We start from the raw sequence: 21,424 nt of genomic DNA, 5'->3' as shown, positions 1-21,424 counted from the left end.
TATAAAATACTATTTAAAAAACCATTTATAAGCCAAACCATGATTGTACTATGTACAATTAAATGAGCATCAAGAAATCAAAAAATATATATACATGTCATTAAAACTTTCTTGTGTAAAAGTAAAGCGAGCTAATAGATGCTTCAGTTTATTGTCGATGTCATGACCTGCTCGTAAAAAAACAATATTCAACATCCTGTTCCTAAAATTATATGAAGGACATATGGAACACACAAACTACTCTGTAGATATCAAATATATATATATTATAAATGCCTATTTAATATTTATACACAAAACTAATGATACATGTATATATAAAATTGTGCTAAATAAACGTGTATCACTTTAAAACTATATGAATAGCACCCTCTTGGTACAGATAATATTCATTTGATGAATGGGTATAAATCTGATGGACAAAACACATTGTTCAAAAAATACATAATAAATAAAATAACCAAATAAAGAATGTATATAGAGAATGCTGATATAATAACTAGTAATATATATATTAAAGTGTAAATGTAATCAAGATGAACTATATACAAAATAACTATCTAACTAATGTTATTTATTGTATATGTGTACAAATTAATAAAATGTGATATAAAGCATGATAAATGTAATCATATAGGTTAAATAATAAATGTATCACTGAGGCAATGTTAGTATGAACATCTACTGTATGTATTTAAAAAAACTAAGAGAAGATGAAAAAATGTTTTACTTTCTCCCTATCAAAACAGGCTTGATGGATAAATAACTATTAATGCCTGGAGGCAGATGTGCACCTAGTCTTAAAATCCAATTAAATTCAGCTTTAGCCAAATCATTTTCCAAGTCTCCCCCTCTTTTGCTGCATTGTATTATTTGCAACACTCTAAAACAAAAACTGTGTGTCGAATGTTCCAATATGTGTTTCGCTAGTGCGTTGGTTTCATTGCATTTGCGAATATCATATTGGTGATTGTAAATCCTATCTTGTAGTTTTCTCTTCGTCAGGCCCACATAGAAGGATTGACAAACCGTGCAGGTTGCTAGATAAACAAGATTACTGGTGTTGCAATTGGCATAGAACCGTGGGACAAAGACAAAATCAGTATAAGGGTGTTTGTATATTTGTACTTTGGTAATGTAACTACATCTGTTGCAATGATGACATGGAAAAGTACCCAAGGTCAATGATCTAGATATTTCTGAATTATGTTGGATGTTCCTACTATAATGATCATTGCATAAGATTTGTTTAAGATTATTACTGTTCCTATACAGAAACTTAGGTTTATTACCTACGATATCTCTAATGTATGTGTGCATAGTAAGAACATTCCAATTACTATAAATGATTTGTTGTACTTTCTTTATATCACTAGTGTACTTCATAGTATACTTAATCATATTGTCTCTATTATTTGATCTGATAAATGTGCTATAATTAATTTTTGTAGTATGTGGAACAGCATCCTCCATGTGTGTGGAATGTTTATCACCCAAGATGTCTTGTCTTATGGTCTTCACCATTTTTGGTTCATACCCTCTATTTATAAATAAAACTTCCATCAGATCCGCTTCCCTCACTAAATCATCAAGCTCTGTGCAAAGTCTGGAAATTCTTATAAACTGGCTTTTTACTATGCCATAAAACGTGTGTCTGGGATGCATGCTATCGTATGTTAAAATGGCATTTTTCCATACTGGTTTTCTGTATAATGATGGAATAATCGTACCTTTTTCTGTCATTTTAAGGGTAACATCTAAAAAATGTATCTCTGTAGATGAACATTCCTTAGTGAACCTGAGAAAGGTAGTAGTAGTCTGTAGATAGTTCAAAAATAGATCGAATGATTGTATAGTGCCTTCCCAGATGATACGTATATCATCTACAAAGCGTCTATACTACTTCACTGACGCAAAAATCTCATTATTAAATAGATACATTTTCACCCACCAAAGTACCACTAAATTGGCGTATGTATTAGCACAGGGGGTGCCCATAGCCACCCCCCATTGTTGGGAATAACATACATCACCAAATAAAAAGACATTATTAGAAAGTATCAATTCCAATAGCTGACATACCAATATAATTCTATCATTAGTAAATGAAGTCTCTAACCAGTAGTTCTCTAATGTATTGTATGCCTATGTCATTAGGTATTGATGTAAACAGACTTTTTACATCTAACGTAATGAGTAGATAGTGTGACTGTGTCTTGCTTAGCTGTATAGTACTTAAACTTTCTAATACGTCATAAGTATCCTTTAAGATAGATGAATATTGATTCACTATTGGTCGCAAAGTACTTTCTAAAAAAATGGAAATATGAGAAGTTATCCAATTTTCCCCTGATACAATGGGCCTCATCGGGATGGGGTAAACATTTTTATGTATCTTCGGTATACCTTTAATGATGGGTATGGTAGGATGTTGTATTGAGAAATACTCAAAGATATCTATACTAATTTGACGACACATCAAAAGATCACAGAGAGTATCTTTAACTGCCTGTACAATTTTAGTTACTTCACTCAAAGATATTCTTTTATATGTATCTTCATCAGATAACATGTTAAGCATGTTAGTATGATACTCCGACGTGTCTAGTACTACTACACCCCCCCCCCTTGTCTGCTGGTTTCACAACAACATCAAAATTCTGTGCAAGATCACGCAAAGATTCTGACTATAAATGTGTAAGGTTGTAAAATCTTCCTTTTTTATCTACCTTAGAAAAAAACTCATAGTAATCACGTTCGCATAATTTAAGGAAGCATTCTACTTGTGAAGGCATAGCTGGTGTAAAAGTGCTCTTGTTTTTAAAAGGCATGAGTTGTAAACATACATTGGAAACATCATTGTTTGCAGAAAAATATAATTTTAAGCTCAACTGTCGACAAAAAAGTCTCAAGTCTATGAGGGTTTCAGTTAATGTAGCCGGTGAAGCTGGAATAAAATTAAGCCCTCTATTTAAGAGACTCACACACGAATCATCCAGTATATGGCTAGAGTAATTAAAAAGCAAAGAAGTCAGTATTTTGTTCTACTGTTCTGTACAGACTTCTCTTCTGAATATTTTCTTTTTCGGGGGCCTCTGCTGCTGGAACGCCCTCTCGCTCATTGTACAAACTTTTTCTGGTAAGGTAAAAAAGGAAGAGAAGCTGTACTAGTGGATGAAGTTGCTTTAGGTATCGCTCCCAAAGCACGAACTGTCTTGTTGCTGTAAAGCGCCTCCTGATTAGGAGGGGGTGTGTCAGTGGTTAAACAATCTTTGCTGTTAGATTCAGTAACGGTTTCTACTGGAGATTCAGCTTGACTAGGAAGCACCGAAGTGCTTAAAGACATTTGAGCTGGTAACAAAAGTGCTGCTACATCTCTGTAATTATTTGATGTTGTTCGTGACTCAGATTCTTGATTAGAGGTAGAATGTAGTAAAGTTTGGGACCTTGGTGATGACAGCTCAGGATTGTAAATATGGAAATGCAGTACAAAAAAAAAGCTGTAACAGAACGGTTGGCTTGAGGCATAAATGGCAATATAAGAAAACAAATTTCAAGAGGAAAACAGACGAAGTTGCTTACTAAAATAGTATGTAAAAGAAAAAATATATATCTTATAGATGCTGTGAAATTCCACCTCTTGACTGCATATTAAACACAATAAATGATAAAGCTGTGTACTGTCACACTTGGAAAATCTCTAAAAATGTTTTCAAGCAAATAAAAATGGTCATTAAGTAAAATAATCCAAATCCCCAAAAATATGTTCTATGCCACAATGAAGGAGATGAGAATGTGGAAGTGACAGACCATTGTGAAAGGATGTATTTGTTATAGAGCATGGAAAAAAACAGACATCCCATAATGTGTACACTACAAATGAATGATGAAAATGTATTATCTGAAGTAAACACATATTGTAGTGTCATTGTGATGAACAGAAGTCGAATATGTAAAGATGTGAACAAATGCTAAAATGCCTGGGATGGCAATTTAAAGAAAAACAGGCCACAAGTTATTTATCCTGGTGGGTGCCCAGCTTTTTTTTTTAAAGTCCAAGTAAGAAAACTGCCCTTAAGTGTGCTTCTGCGTCTGATCCAAGTTTGTAGGGGAAAATGCTAATTAAAAGAAATGAAAACAGCACACTTTTGTAAATAAGCTTTGTGCAAGGCAAAGTAAAAAATATGTTAACATATTGCAACATTTAATGATATGCTGGGGCAGTGAAAAACTGCTTCACAGATAAACACAGAAAAGCCATGCACTTTCTATGATTTCAAATTAAGGTCAGTGCCACATGCTTTTAAATGCATTTAAAGGCAGAAATAAAGCATCCCTCATTAGAAAAAAATGACCCTGTAAAGCTGCCAAACTGGACTGCAACTACTGCTCCTAGTCCTAGCAAAAAATAAATAAATAAATACAAGTTGTCTCTTCCTTGTTTTGGTTGCTAGCACTGTTGCTTGTTTTTAGTAATGTCCAGTTCTTTTTTCTTTCTTTCTTTATGAATTCCAAGTTATAAGCATGCTTTTTAACTATGGTTGCCACCTTTTCCAATGCCCAAAGTGGGACATCTTTTGTAGAAACATCAGATTTTGCAGGACAAAACATACCCACAGCAAGTAGAAAAGAAAGAACTTCACTTTTTTGCCAAAATAAAAGCTTATTCTTATAGCATTTGAGTTGCTTATTCTGTTTCTTATAACATGTATGTGTTTCAAATACAAAATAATTGTTTTATGCTACTATTAAGGTAAATAGAGGAAATATTTTTGTCCTAAAATCTCAGGACATTTGCCATTTTTTCGATTTTTTTGTGGGACACAACTGTCAAAAGAGGGACTGTCCCTAGCAAAGTGGGACAGGTGGTAACCCTATTTTTAACAGTCTGGATTATCATACTTTTCTTTGGGAACATATCCGGTATGCTTTAAGTCACTATTCCTCTATTATATTTTTATGCTCCCTTATGTAACTATTACATACGTTACTACATACATTATTACATACGTTATTACCACTTTTGATTGAACAGGCTAGCTTTCTATAGATATAGTACTTTTTGTTTCCTGCACCTTCTTTCTTCTGTTTTAATCCGTAAAGCTATTTCTTTGTCTCCTCCTTTAATGCTTCCTTACTTGATAGACATTATGCTTCCCCCACTCAAACTCAAAAATGCGTTGGTTGTTACCATATGTTAAATCTGCAGCTTACTTTCACATACAGACTTTCGGCTTTCTGACCGATATCATAGAGTTTACCTGCCATTCTCTCAAGCAATCCTCATACCTTTTAGAGCTTTTGTACTGTCCCAATTTGTAACAGTTAGCCCACGGTCATTAGCAGGTCTTACTTCTATACAACTCAGCCCGCTACTTAACAATAACAATGAATGATGAGTGAACTGTCAGCTTTCTTATGAAAATCAGATGGATTTCTGATCACCTCAAAAACCAGTAATCAAAAATCTTTGAAAACACTCAAGTTATTAATACAAACATAAAAAACACAGATCAATGTAATGTTTATTTTGTTGACACTTTATAATGATATCAAAACTAAATATTTTATCTGAGCCAAGTAAATATGGTACCTATTTTAAAGCATTTTATTAAATATTTCTAAACATAGCATTATGATCAGATCTCTGTTAATCACCATTCCCAAAATAGTTTCATGGTCACTCACCTCTCAAGCTTTGCTCTCAAGATGTATTACTTGAAATGGGTCTAGAATGATAATCTATTTGCAGTCAGTCACAGTGACCTATATTATAACACATTATACTAAAAGGTCAACCTACAAATGACAATGAGCATGTATTGTGGAAGCTATGAGCATAATATGAAAAGGGTTCAATTTACATACAGAAAAGGGGTGAGGAATCAGTTAAATGGAACATCTTCTGTAAGAAAAGGGGGGGGGGCAGAATATTCAGGTATCTGGAAAATCTTCATTAAGAAAAGGGAATGTGTAGTCAAAGTCTACAGTATATAAGAGAAAAGCACACATCAGCCAGGTAGTAAGTATTGTGTTAATGAAAGATTCTGATGTGTGTCTGCACTATCCTCAAACTTCTAAAAAGGCACTGTTACTTCCACTCCTCCTATTTTCAGAGGCATTTGGAGTATTGAATGAAACATAAGGATGTGCCAGCAGATGCCTGTTAAGCACCTCTGAGGGCAAAATGAGAAAATATCATCTGATGGGCTGAGTGAAAGACATACACCCAAGTCAGATAAAGGAATGTTAAATGCTCAAGAGGACTGCAAGTAAAAGTCAGTTAGCAAAAGGCAAAGCAGTCCTTTCACCAATGTCACCAACCAGTGAAAAAGTACAGTTTTGTACCTACCATAAATGTAGATGTTCGAAGATCCACATTGCTGCAGTCCTTACACTTGGGTAGTCCGCTGTCCTCGGTCGGCCCGAATATCAAAGTATAAGGCTGACGTCGGTCAAGGCGCATTAGACTGACATCAGGACGTCAGGGTACAAATGCGCATGACCGACGTCATATCCTCAGTCTTTTCTTGCCCCAGATGTCAGAAGACCCTAACAAGAAAGGTCAAAACCCAAAGACAACAAAACCAACAACCAACCACCCTAGCACTAATAATATGTACAATATATACAATATACACAATATTTACAATCCAACCCACACAACCGCCTCTAACTACAGAGGGAAGGAGGGAGGTAAATTGGACTGCAGCAATGTGGATCTTGAACATCTACATTTATGGTAGGTACAAAACTGTACTATGTTCTTCATCTCACATTGCTGCAGTCCTTACACTTGGGTAGAATCCCAAAGCAGAGGTAAGGGAGGATGGCACAACTATAAAGAAGCAGGAGCTGCCAAAATGCCCTGTAAAATAGCAGTGGCAAAACCAGCCCTAGATTTAGAGTAAAGTGGAAGGTGATAATGCTTAGAGAAAGTATGCACAGAACTCCAAAGTAGCTGCCTCCAAGATATCTTTAGTTGCCACCCCCCTTAAAAAAGCTGTTGAAGTGGCAGTAGCCCTAGTGGAATGAGGCCTAATCCCAGCTGGAACCTCCTTGCCATGATGGGAATAACAGAAAGCAATGCAAAACCCAATCCACTTAGAAATAGTTTGTTTTGACACAGGCTTGCCCTGAGAACTCAAAGCAAAAGAAACAAATAACTGCTGAGACTGCCTGAACCCTTTAGTTCTGCTCAAATAATATCGCAACTGCCTGTGTATATCCAAAGTGTGCAAAATCTTTTCCCCTTTATATTGGGGTATTGGAAAAAAGGTAGGCAAATGAATAGTTTGGTTTAAAGACACACTAGAAACCACTTTAGGCATAAAGGAAGGATTAGTGCAAAGATACCCTATCCTTATGGAAAATTAAGAAAGGCTCAACTGCCATAAGGGCCTGTAATTCAGAAACCCTTCTCGCAGAGGTAATGGCTAACAAAAAGCAGTCTTCCATGATAAATATTTCAACTCAGCAGTAGCTGCAGGCTCACAAGGTTGTAGAGTGAGTTTCTCCAACACAAAATTGAGCTCCCAAGCAGGAGTAGGAGCTCTCCGTGGGGTCTTATATTCTTTGCCCTCTAAGGAATTGCTTAAACAAAGGATGAGAAAACAATGGTGGGTCACAATCATAGTGAGCAGAAATTGCTGCAGCATGAATCTTAATAGAAGAGAAGGACAAACCTTTGTCCAGTAACTCAGTAAGATATTGAAGAGCCACACTTAAATTAGGCTTAGAAACATCAAATGCTTTTGCTGCACTCCAAAATAAAAATCTCTTCCATTTATCTGCGTACACTTTCCTTGTACTAGGCCTTCTGGCTTCCAAAATAACATTCAAAACTTGCTGTGGAAGCTGAAACCCTCCAGGGTTTAAAACAGAATATGCCAGGCTGTCAGGTGAAGAGAGTGAAGTTTGACATTGAGTAAATGACTGTTCTCCTCAGTCAGCAGGTGTGGAATCGAAGGTAAAGGCCATGGAGGCTCCGTACCAGACTTCTCAGTAGTGGGTACCAATGCTGTCGAGGCCAATCTGGAGCTATTAAAATCATCTTTGGCTTGTCCTGTCTGACCTTCAGAAGTACCTTTGGGAGGAGAGGCAGAGGTGGAAAGGCATACACATGAAGATTGCTCCAATTGAATGAAAGAGCATCCACTTTCCAAGCTGTGGGATGAAAACTTTTGTGCAAAACTTTGGCAGCTGGTAGTTTAGTGGAGAAGCGAACAGATCTATGTCTGGAGTTCCCCATGACACTGTCAATTTCTGAAATACATGAGGATCCAATTTCCACTCGTGGGGATCCATAATTTGTCTGCTCAACACATCTGCTAAGGAGTTCTGTGCTCCGGCAGAAACCTTGCCTGAAGATTTAGCTGTAAACTGAGAGCAGTCTCCCACAAAATCATTGCTTGTCTGCACAGAGGATAAGAATGTGTTCCCCTTGCTTGTTGATGTACCACATGACAGTTGTGTTGTCTGTTAGAATCAACACCTGCCCTGGAAGAAGTAAATCCTTGAAAGCTATTAATGCAAATTGGACTGCTAACATCTCCTTCAGGTTGATATGTAGATGTAGAAGTCTGGCAGGCCACGTGTCTTGTATCCACTTTCCATTTAGATGAGCTCCCAAACTTTGTCTGAGGCATCTGTCGTTAGAATCTGACTTCCCTCTGGCCGGGTCACAGAGAGTCCCTTGTTTAGGTGACATTCCTGAGCCCACCACAAAAATTCCTTTTGAATGCAAGGTATTATCTGAATGACAGTGTCCAAATCTTGGCAGTGCTGTGTCCATACAATTTTGAGATACCATTGTAGCTTCCTCATATGCAGTTTGGCATTGGGAAGCACCAGAATACAAGATGCCATGAACCCCAAGGCTTGAAGGACTGTCCTTGCAGTCAGCCTGGACTGATGAGACAATTGATGGAAGTAAAGAGAAAGATTCTTTTGTTTGTCCGGGGTCAAAAGGCCATCTGGGATGCTGTATTCAGTCTCACACCCAGAAAGCACATGTCCTGAGAGGGTACTAGACTGGACTTTATTTCATTCACAGAATACCCCAGGCATCTTAGCACTGCTATCACATAGTGTAGATGATGAAGAAGTTCTTCTTTCCTTGAGCCAGAATCAGACAATCATCCAAATAAGGATAGATCTGTATTCCTCTTAGTCTGAAGAAAGCTATCACTGGAGCCAGAACCTTCGTGAATACTCTGGGCGCAGTAGATAAGCCAAAGGGCAATGCAGAGAACTGATAATGAGAAGTCCCAGCCCGGAAGCGTAGATACTTCCTGCAACTTAGCCTGATAGGAACATGAAGGTAAGCCTCCTTGAGATCCAGAGTCACCATCCAATGATCTTTGCCCAGCAGAGGTAAAAGCTGTTGTAACGTCAACATTTTGAACTTGGGAATGTCCAGATAAGTGTTGAGGATAGATAAATCCAAAATTGGTCTCCACGTGTTCCCCTTCTTTGGTACTAGGAACAGGCGAGAATAAAATCCTAGGCCCACTTCTGACAGAGGGACCGGCTGAATGGCTCCTATTTGGAGCAGCAGAGAAATCTGTTTGTGAGCCTCTATTCTTTGCTGAGGAGGAACATCTGGCATGCCTTTGAAAGGAGGCAAGGTATGGAAATAAAACCTGTAACCTTGGTGTATGATATCCAATACCCATCTGTCTTGGGTAATTAAACTCCAATTTTCTTTGAAAAGTGCCAACCTTCCTCCCAAAGGTGCTGCCAGTTGAGAAGACTCTGGCAGCTGAAAAGGTAGGTCATTGGGTCTGTTTACGAAAGGACTGACCCCTGCCCTCACCCGAAGACTGTGCAGGTGAACTCCCTGTTCTAGGCCTGAAGGAGCCCTGAGCTCTGCCCCTACCCCATCTAGACCTGCCCCTAGACTGGGAATCATAAGAAGGCTACGTCCACCCCCTAGTAGGCCAATTTCTGCTAAACTTCGGTGGCTGAACCTGCAAAAAATCTTTAACAGTCTGCATAGACTTAGCCTTGTCTTCCATTTTCTTTAAGACTGCCTCAACAGGTGAACCAAATAACACATCAGATTGTAAAGGAGCATCCAAAATCCTTGTCTTAACATGGTCAGATAAATTCTGATCCCTCAGCCAGGCGTGCCTGCGAAGAACTGACCCTGTGGCAGCCACCCTAGACGAGGCCTGTACAGCATCAAAACCACATTGCAAAGAATGCTTACGCACTTGTTCAGAGATATGTACCACATCCTGTAACTCTTTACAGTCAATACCTTCCGCCAGAGCATCTACCTTAGACTTCAATTGAGACAGTAGATATAGTTTTGGTATTTCAACATGTGAAACTGGCAATTTAGAGCCCTCATAGCTAGGGTGGAAGCATTATAAACTTTTTCCCCATCTATCCAAAGCCCTAGCCTCTTTATCTGGAGGAACCGGATTTTTAACAACAGAAGCCTTAACACCCTTAGGCCCCTGACTAACAGTTTCTGGGTCCACCCTAGGACTCTTAAAAAGAAACTTATGAGCTTCAGGCACCCTATAATACCTATCCGGCTTAACAGGAGCAGGAGGCAAGGAATCAGGATTAAGAGAAGCCTCTGCAAACACATCCTCCACAACATCCAGAACAGTAGGTATAGCCAAAGGCCTATGCTGGGGTAAAAACAGAAATTCCCTAAGCCTTTTCCTGGAATCAGAGAAATCCTGACCTTCCCACTTAAAATGCTCCCTCATGGAATGGAGGGTCTCTGAAAAAGAAAAATCCTCAGGAGGAGAAGCAGAAGGAGTAGAATCATCCACATCAGAATCAGAATAAGGAGAATACTCCTGCAAGTCTTCAGCCGAAGACTCTGAAACATCTGAAGCCTGCTCAAAACTCCCCAACTCAGGTTCCACCCTAGGCCTCTTATCAGGAGGGGGCAAAGAACCTCTAATTAAGGTAATCAAATCTTCTGCCATTTTAAGCATATGCTTCTTGGGCACAGATCCTGAAGAACTAGGAGTGACACCAACTGAAGCTAAACCTGGCCTGCCTCTAGGAGAAGCCTTGGAAACAGAAGGCCTAACCACCCTAGGAAGGGAGGGGAGTACAGTAACCTGAGAAGCCCCTTCAGCCTAACTTGCCTCCTGAGAGGCCACACCCTGCAATAACAAGGTCTCCCCCTGGGCCTCCAGAGAAACCTCCGGTGGAACCACCGGCTCCACCGATACCTCTAAAGAACCGGCGTCCGGTACGGACGACTCGTCTACCCTGGGCTTAGCTGCTTTATCCTTGCGCTTCTTTGAAGAAGCGGACGTCGGAGCATCCGACGGCATAGTGTAATTGCACCGCTTCCCAAAGACTAACCTGGCACAATCTAACCTTCTTTTAATAGTGCGCTTATTGAATCTAGCACAAAAGCGACACCCAACAACGTCGTGCTCAGGCCCTAAACAAGGAATACACAAGGTATGATAATCTCTATGCGGTATCTGTTTCCCACAAGAAATACAGTTATTCACTTTTTCTGACATCCGGTGAACCACTGAGGCAAGAAAAAAGCAAAATATTCCCCAACGAGTACCAGCCAACTTTGACTCGGTCTGAAACTCGAACTCGAAAAATTTCAGAGCGCCGAGCGGCACTTGCGCTGCTTCTGCATCGGACCATGCGGCAAAAAAGACTGAGGATATGACGTCGGTCATGCGCATTTGTACCCTGACGTCCTGATGTCAGTCTAATACGCCTTGACCGACGTCAGCCTTATACTTTGATATTCGGGCCGACCGAGGACAGCGGACTACCCAAGTGTAAGGACTGCAGCAATGTGAGATGAAGAACATCACCTTTTCAACAGGTGTATGGCAATGAAGATTATAAAAGAATTTTGCAGAGTGCAGGCAGACTTTTACAAATGACATCCAGCAAGCATGTATGAAGTCCTCTGAATGCTATGGAGAGTAACGAACAGTGATGTGGAGAATGTCCTTAGGTGTTGAATGCATCACCACTGATGTAATTATTTTAATAAGGGGATGGTCAAGAGTCGAACATATGGTCCTCGGAGTCGATAATCCACTGATAAGATGGGTTCTCCTGTTGCAGGAAATGAGGTAAGTGGCAGTGGGTGGAGGCAAACTGTATTGTTTAATTAATTTAAATTATGTACTGTGGAAGGGTAAAAAACAAAAGGTATGCAGAAGGTCAAAGAACCTTGGCAAGCACTGGTTTTCCATCAGGTAATGTTTTGAAATAATTATAACTGGTCCCATCTCTGGCAGTCAGTGACAGTTCTAACTATAAAAGGCACTGGAGGTTTTTATAAGTCAGAGGTCAGCACTATCCAGATACTTTTGTCTTTTCTTTCTTGTTATATTACACCAAAATGGAGCTTCAGGAAATATTCTGATGTGCATACTGGATAAATGCATACTTCCTTCTTCCATGTTTTCTTCAACAGACTTAGAAAATGTACATTATTCTGGAAAGAAGACTAAAACAAAATTCCTACTGTGATTCTATTGTTAGAAGTTAGATATAGTGAAGTCTGATGACATCCAACATTTTCTTTTACCTTTTTGTGCAGAGCAGACTCATAACCTGCTGAGTGTTCAAAGACTGGACTTAGATCTTCTTTTCTCCTTCAACTTATGAACAAAAATAATAAAGTACAATGTACAAATAAGTGAAAGATCAATGGCAATTAGAAAATTGTCTTTATCAAAGTGAGACGATGGATGTGCACTAGATATTTTGACATTTTATAAAGATGTTGAAGCTATAGATCCTACTGAGTAAAAGTGGTAGTGCTCTGCTTAGCAAGTCAACAAGAATTACATTGTTTTCTCAGTTACCTGCATGTAAAACTACATTTTTAGCATTGCAGAAGTAGATGAGATGAAAAAACCCACAGGTGATAAGATATACATACCCCAAAGTTTGAAGCAGCAAAGCGATCCGAAGCAGAAACATTTGTGGACGCAGTCGTGTGTGCATAATATGCGTTAATGTTTGCTAACAAGGTGCTCATCACTGCCGGCACACCAGGACACATGTACTTTGAAGATAAACATGCAAAATGCCTAAAATAACAGAAAGAATATTCATTAATCAACCCTTCTCTTAGGAACTGTGTTTTATTCTGTTTTAATATTTTTCTAATGAAGAATACTGAGGTCAGCTGCCTCAATGCAATCTGCTAATTAGAGTATGCTCATTTTAATTATACAACGAAGATAACAAATTATGAGAAGTTGTCTGTGCAGTGTCAAGATATTTCTGCATTTAGCAGCAAATGACAAAGGCCTCTGATTGGATCTATTTTCCAGTAAAATAATAACAGCTTTACTTGTAATAATCATTTTAATAGCACACCTACCAACTTCAGTAATACATACCTCGTTAAAATCAATACTGATGTGTACATACAGGTAGTGCTATACAATTTTCGCCTCCCCACAGTGGACCATCAGCTATTCTCCTCATTGACTGAATCTATCAGACCCGTCTTACCCTCCTCAAATTCAAAATGATCAACATCTGGGGCTGGTGCAACATTTTATCGTTGCCATCAAGTGTGCCATAACTTTCACAGCCCCAGTGGAAGCCTTGTAAGCTGTACAATCTCTGCCTTCAAGATTCTCTGATGTGTATTATTATAACTGTATTGCGCAAACACTCTTATGGTTATTGTCATTTGCTCTGCTTAATATCTGAGCTTTAGCCGGCTAAGATGTGTATGAAATCAACTGGACGTATAAGTGAATTTAAGTACACTTTTATCTGTTCTTTTTCATATAGTTCTGCATTTAATTTATTTATTTGTGTTTCTCACTGAATATTAACTCAACTGAAGTTGTGGCTGTGTCTCTACAGTTAGTTCCAGCCACCCTCCCTGTTCTTGTTTTAGTGTTAATGTTGGTGGCTTTGAAATTGCCTGGCCCTCTTGTAAATTTGTATTTGGATACTCCTCCTGGGCCCATCTCATTTGCTCACTCAGCTGAGTGCAGTGAGATCATATTCTGATTTCAGGCACTCCTACTGTGTACAAAGAGAGCATTTGGGAAGGACAACCCTTGTAGCCTCTTAATCCTGCTCTGTTCCCTCCCTCAAAAAAAATAAATAAATAAAAATAAATAAATAATATATATATATATATATTATTCAGCTGCTTTTACTGTAACTGTCTTAGTTGCTATTCTGCATGCTGTTATCTGTTTAGTCACTCTTACTCTTATTACTGCTTGTTAGTAGCCTTCTAATTTACTGCCTACTGCACTTGTTTTTTAGTCATTTGTTAATTTAATTGAATTTATTTAAACTGTATTTGCCATAATATTACTACACACAAGTGTGCTAGCTTGCACTGCAATTTGAATTGTATTTATTGCTGTTTTAGCTGCTTTTCTGTAAAAAAAAAAAAAAAAAAATTGCGTCCAGATACAGACTTGCTGTATCCAGTACTGTTGGTAAGCTTCTGTGCCCCCCAAGCCTTTCTGTGTTGGAGGGAAGCCTTCTAGATTATTCATGGGAGTGGTAAGCACCAGGTTGCCTATCTACCATGGGAAGAGTGGGTTTTGGCCCAGAAACTGTAGTTCATTGGCCATTTGGGCAGTTTTTCCATCTCTTTCTACTTTCCAGTTTAAAAGCCTGCGTTTGCGTTTGGTCCCCACCTTTCCTGTAACTAGTGTAATCCAGGTACAGATTTGCTGTATCCAGGACTATTGGTAAGCTTCTGAGCCCCCCAAGCCCTTCTGTGTTGGAGAGAAGCCTCCTATCTTATCAGTGGGAGTGGTAAGCACTAGGTAACCTTATATACCACAGGAGGAGTGGTTTCTGGCCCAGAAATTATAGTTTATTGGCCGTTTGGGAAGATTTTCCATCTCTTTCAACCTTCTGATTTAAAAGCCTGTGTTTGCACCTGTTTCTCGACTTTCCCATAACTAGCCTAGTCCAGTTACAGAGTTGCTGTATCCAGGATTGTTAGTAAGCTTCTGAGCCCCCCCAAGCCCTTATGTGTTGGAGGGAAGCCTTCTAGCTTATCAGTGGGAATGGTAAGCACTAGGTAGCCTATCCTCCATGGGAAGAGTGAGTTTTGGCCCAGAAATTGTAGTTTATTGGGCATTTGAGAAGTTTTCCATCTCTTTCAACTTGCTGGCTTAAAAGATTGTGTTTGCACTTGTTCCCCGCCTTTCCTGTAACTAGTCTAGTCCAGGTACAGATTTGCTGTAACGAGGACTGTTTGTAAGATTCTGAGCCCCCAAGCCTTTCTCTGTTGGAGGGAAGCATTCTAGATTATCAGTGGGAGGGATAAGCATTAGGTAGGAAATCTACCACAAGAGAAGTGGTTCTTTGCTCAGAAATTGTAGCTACTGGCTGTATGGGCAGTTTTTTTCCATCTCTTTCTACTTTCTGGTTTAAAAGCCGCACTTGCACTTGTTTCCCACCTTTTCTCTAACTAGCCTAGTCCAGATACAGAGTTGCTGTATCCAGGACTGTTGGTAAGCTTCTGAGCCCCGCAAGCCTTTCTGTATTGGAGGAAAGCCTTCTAGCTTATCAGTGGGAGTGGTAAGCACTAGGTAGCCTGTCTACCACAAGAGGAGTGTTCTTGGCAGAGAAATTGTAGTTTATTGACCATTTGGACAGTTTGTCCATCTCTTTAAACTTTCTGGTTTAAAAGACCACATCTGCACTTGTTTCCCATCTTTCCTGTAACTAACCTACTGGGAAGCACTAGAAAGCCTTAAACTGATACAAGCCTTCTAGCTTAGAAGAGAGACTTTGGAGTGATTAAGTATCAGTTTTCTGTACTTTCTTGCTGTACTTAACTGTTTTCCACCTAAACGCCACTTTTTCAGCATTTATTGTGATTTAAAAGCTGTTTTTTTCACATTTTTGTTTAAATAATTTAACTGTCATAGGCTACACACTAAAGTGCAATAGCTTTTTCTGATCGTTTGTAGCCGTTTAAAGCTGTTTTAAGTGTATTTTTTGACTGTTTTTGCCTTATCTTTTCAAAAAAAAAAAAAACAAAAACAAAAAAAATTCCTTGTTTCCCGCCTTTCTAAGTTAGTACAGTCCAGTTTTCAGGCTACTGATGAATTCAGGGCTGTGTTACAAGTTTCTGAGTTGCCCATACCTTACTTGGATAGAAGGAAGTTTCTCTGTTCACCTGTGAGAGAGGGGAGCTTTGAGCAGCCTATGTGTCCCTGGAGGAGTAGTTCCAGCCCAGAAGTTAGTAGTTTATTGGCCATTTTGGGCTAATTTCTCTCTCTTTCATTTCCCTGCTATAAAAACCATGTTTGCACAGTTATGTGCGCCAGGCAGCGCCAATTATCTAGGGTTAAATTATTCCTGGCTCCACTAAGTCTCCTCCTCAGTTTTTCCCTTGAAACTAGTCTAACTCTCAACCTAAGCACTCAGAAAGCATCCTAAAGCCCAGCACTTGCTCAGACCTAATAGCAAGCACTAATATACCCTGACACTTGATTGCCCAGCAGGGCAAGGGTCATTATTCACCCCTCACCAACCAAGCGACCAAGCAGCTCACCCTACTATTTAGGCATGACCAAAGGGCAATTTCAGGTGTACTCTCCAGTCCAGCTGGTGAATCTGGGTATCCTGAGGCAATGTTACAACTGCCTCATGTACACAGACAACCCTCTCCTCCTACCACAAAACACTAACATATGCGAGAGATGCAATTCTACAGCCAAACTGGAGGCTAAGCTGTCTCCACCCAAGACGGAAACAGACAGTCAAGATGAGAAGGTTAACACTTGCACCACACCTCCAGCCACACACAGACCTACTAAACCAGCATGGGCAGAAAATACACATAAATACACAAAATCATACTCGGAGGCTCTAAATAAAAACCTGCAAAAGCATCAGAGACCTCTAAAGCAGACTCCCAAACAACCTGCACCTCCTGTCACAAACTACTCGACACACAAAACACAAAATCAGTGTGCCACACAATCACAGCCCTTAAGGCAAAATTACATACCCAACACACTAGTAATAGGTGACTCTATAGTCAGGCACACGGACGTCCCACTCACTAGGCTGGACAAGCAGAAGGTTACTGTTGGCTGCCTGTCGGGAGCCAGAATCTGCCACATAACACAAGCACTCTGGTCACTCCAGAATAAGTACAAATATGACTCTGTCATTGTTCATGTTGGTGTGAATGACTTGAGATGTACCTCCCTGGACTACATGAAAAGAGACATGGAAGAGCTCTCTGATCATGTAGCCCAAGCTGGTATGACCCTGACCCTGAGTAGCATCCTACCCTCACTAAGAATGATACCTCAGTATAAAGAAAAAATGATCAATTTCAACAATTGGCTAAGCTGCTGGTGTCATTCAAAGCAGATCCAGTGTCTGTCAGCCTGGGATGACATGCTTGACAAGCCACGTTGCTTCACAAGAGATGGCTTGCACCTGTCACCCCTAGGTTTTCAAATACTAGCCAAGGCGTTTTTAAGGCAAGGCTCAAAAGTCAAACCCACCTCCATAAACAGCACACTTAACAAAAAACTGAGGGTTATGCTACACAACGCCAGGAGTTTAAATCTCAAAATGCACACGCTCAAAGCACTCTTCAGTATGGAGAATGTTGACATCTGTGCAGTAACTGAAACCTGATTCAAGGCTCCAGAGACCACCCCAGCACTACCGGGCTACAACTCATACCACATGTTTCAGCCACAGAACATGGACCGAAACACAAAAGGAGGGGGTATATCCATATTCATCAAGGATACCTATACCTCCAGGTTAGTGGCACAGCATAATACCTCTGAGATCATCCATCTGCAACTAACATCGGGCAAATCTGCAGTGCAAATTGTGGCCTGCTACAGATCACCCTCCAAGACCCAGGACCACCACTCCACCTTTCTGGAGACATTGGAAAACATGAAGGTCCTACCGAACACCCTGATATTGGGCGATTTCAATTACCCTACCATTAATTGGGAAAACTACTTCAGTACAACCTCCCAGAGCCAGCGCTTCCTAGAATTCATCAACTCAAATGCCCTGGATCAGCTGGTAAACTCCCCTACCAGAGGTGAAAACATATTGGACATGGTCATCACCAACATGGGTGACAGGTGTTCCACACCGGAGGTCAACCAGTCACTGGTTAGATCAGAGCATAAACTAATCACTCTGGATGTCCACACCCCACCACCACCCCCAACTAAAGAAACCACAGTAAAAAAAACTTTTCTAAAATAAATTTCACCTTAAGACAGAGGTGGTAAGTTTCACAGCCCCTACCCTAAAGGATAATACTGCCCAAAATGCAGAAACCTTTACAAATGCACTCTATGAGCACCTACAAAGATGCATGGATTGTGACATCCCTAGCAAAACCAAGACTCACTCTTCTAAGAGAAGGAAACCAGTCTGGTGAACCCCTGCCATAAAAAGGCTATACAATAGAAGGAGGAAACTAGTTCAGAAAAAAGCAAATCCCAAGAAGGAAAGACATCCCTTTTTTTATTTTTTTATTTTTTTTTATTTTACATTTGTTAACCGGACTAGTCTGGCTGGATACAATGTCCATTTTCAGCAGAGGCCCGAGGAGAAAAGCTCCATTAACAGACTAGTAAATTACAATAAAAAGAGCAACCATCAAAATAAAAATCAAAACAGAACCAAACAAACAAAAATATATAAACATACAAGCAAATAAAGGACAAAGTTGTTATTGGTGTAGAGAAATGCAGAGGTATTATAACAAGAAAATAACAATGGAGAGGCAACCTTCTATTGTAATAATTGCTATAATAAGACTGACTGGTAAGATAAGAAGAATTGAAACTAAACTGACATATAGAGAGTCAAATAAACTTTACACTATTTACAATTTAGAATAGAACAATTTTTGCCAGGGCACTAGTAAGGAATGAGATAAGCATAGAAGAGATTTGCATAAAGCTAGAAAAAGAAAAGATGACAAGATGCAGAGTTATAGCATGTAGTAGGAGCAAAAAAGGGGAAACAGAAATTCTGCAGGTGGGTCAGTAAAGGCATAATCAAGGGTTGAGAGCAACCAGTAGAAGTGAAAAAGGGGGGGGGGACTGGATATAGGGTAATATTTTGCTAAGCTCAGTCAGGATTAGAGCATGGGCATAGCCAGTGGGTTTGTAAGTGGTTTCTTATTTGTTTTTTGAAAAGGTGAGATGAGCTTAGGGTGGTCAGGTGTATGGGAAGTTTATTCCAATATGATCCTACAGTGTTGGCAAATAAGGAGTCACCTGCTTTATTGTGGGATTTGAGAGTAGTTACTAGAAGCTTACTGGCTGAGCGAAGGGAAGTGAGATTTTTATATGGGGTGATGAGGTTATTAAGTATGGGTGTGTTGGAGGGGTAATGTAGAATTTTGTAAGTGATGACTAATTGTTGTAGAAGTATTATGTTCTGAAGTTCTAGCCAATTGAGTTTTTTTAGATTGAGACAGTGATGAGTACGGAAAGGGGAACCTGTGGCAAACCTGGCAATACTATGGTACGCTGTGTTAAGTTTTTGAAGGTTAGCTTTAGAAAGGTTGATAAATGATGGAGAGGCATACAATAGTGTGGAGATGAGGTGAGTTTGGGCAAGAGACACTCGGGTAGTGGCAGTAAGAAAAGGCTTTAGTCTGTAGAGGGCACCTATTTTTTATTAACAGTCTTGATGGTCAGATCAATGTGGTAGTCAAAGCTTAGCTGATTGTCTATAGTAACGCCCAGTAGTTTAGTGGAACAGTCAGGTTTAATGATAGTGCCATTACAGGACATAATGGAAAACGAGATTGGGGCAGATTTAAGGGTGGGGGTGAAAAGTAGTAATTTAGTTTTTTTTGGGATTAAGGAGACAGATATGTTGGAACCATTTTTCTGCTGCTGTAAAGACTTTTTGGGTGGAGGAGTGGAGTTCTTCTGGAGATAAAGCAGAACAGATGAGAGTAGAATCATCAGCATACTGTATACAAGTGGTTGTAGGGAGTGAAGTAGGCAGGTTATTAATAAAAATGGAGAAAAGGAGGGGGCCTAAGATGGAACCTTGTGGGACACCAATAGTGACAGGGAGCTGAGAGGATAGATGGCTGCCCCAGAGGACTGCTTGTTTTCTATCTTTCAAGTAGGAGTCAAACCACTGTAATGCTGATGAATCAAGTGAGAGGGATTTTAGAGTATCTAGGAGAAGTTGATGGTTCACCATGTCGAAAGCTTTGAGAGGTCAAGGAATAGTGCAGAGGAGTAAAGGTTGTTATTGCGGTTTTTGTTGATCACGTCTGTGAAGGAGAGGAGGGCAGTGGAAGTACTGTGGTGGGGCCTAAAACCATGTTGTGAGTCTGGTAGGTTATTTTGCAAGAGATGATATAAGAGCTGATGGTGAATGCAGCGTTCCATAATTTTAGATAGTGGAGATAGAGGGCTATTGGCGGAAATTCTGGCGGAATTGAGTTACCTCCTTTATGGAGAATGATATGGGAGATTTTCCAGCAGGATAGGATAGTAGATTCAGTTATAGTTCTGTTAATTAATATGGAGATTGGGTAAGCTAGTTCAGTTGCTGCTAGTTGTAGATATTCAGCTGGAAGTTTGTCGGCTGAAGGGTGCAAGGTTTCAGTTTAGAGTAGCTTACGTATATCGGTTGTGGAGACTGTATTAAATTTTAGTGTGGGGATGCTGTTTTGAGGAGAGGTTATTTGAAGGGAAGGGGGGGAGTCATGGTGTTTGCTAGAGAGGAGACTGTTTCAGAGAAGAAGTTGTTGAAGGTATTGGCTATTATATTGGGTTGGGTCTGAGCTAGGCTAGCTGGTGTAGGTGTTTTGGTGTTCCCTGGATGGAGCAGTTTATTGATTCCTGACCAGAAATGTTTGGGGTTTTGATTTCGGTTTTGTTGGTATTTAAGGTAGTAATTCTTTTTATCCAGATAGGTGAGTTTCTTAGTTGTATTTCTCAGGTGTTTGAAATTTTGATGGTCAGATGGGTTTTTAGTGGATCTCCATTTTGTCCATAATTTATTTCTAGCTAGCATAGTTTGTTTGGTTTTTTTGGAAAGCCAGGGGGCTGCTTTTGAGGCTATTCTAATTAATCGGGATGGTGCATGATGCTGGAGAATTTGTAGGAAAGTATTGTTGAAATAGGTAACTGCTTCATCAATTGGGAGGTGTTTTAGAGCTGACCAGTTATATTCTTTGAGTTCATTACGGAAATAAGATAGGTTAAAATTTGTTTTGTTGTGTACAGTACGATAAGAAGCCTGTTTGGGATTGTTGATTTTTTGTTTAGTGATGTAGGTGAGGAGATGATCACTGATATTGTCAGGGAGTATTCCAGTTTTATAAGAGGGGATTGTTGTTGATCAGTATCCAATCCAGGATGGCTTGTTTATTGGTTGATTTGTGTATTCTAGTAGGGGAGGTTATGGTTTGTTGAAAGTTAAA

At 39.6% G+C, this 21,424-nt stretch overlaps 1 protein-coding gene across 9 annotated transcripts in view; it reads right to left on the bottom strand.

Moving 5' to 3' along the window:
- LOC122806326 (protein unc-13 homolog B-like) overlaps window positions 1-21,424 on the bottom strand; it is a 2,554,726-nt gene that overhangs the window by 1,322,465 nt on the left and 1,210,837 nt on the right. For all 9 annotated transcript variants that reach the window (XM_044076650.1, XM_044076675.1, XM_044076685.1 and 6 more), the window contains one exon: window positions 12,905-13,055. In XM_044076650.1, coding sequence (XP_043932585.1) covers window positions 12,905-13,055 — 151 coding nt within the window. The remainder of the gene's footprint in view (window positions 1-12,904; window positions 13,056-21,424) is intronic.

The sequence above is a fragment of the Protopterus annectens genome, chromosome 1.part1 (assembly GCF_019279795.1).
Source record: "Protopterus annectens isolate FY-2018-M chromosome 1.part1, PAN1.0, whole genome shotgun sequence".
NCBI lineage: Eukaryota > Metazoa > Chordata > Ceratodontiformes > Protopteridae > Protopterus > Protopterus annectens.
This window is presented reverse-complemented; position numbering and strand designations above follow the sequence as displayed.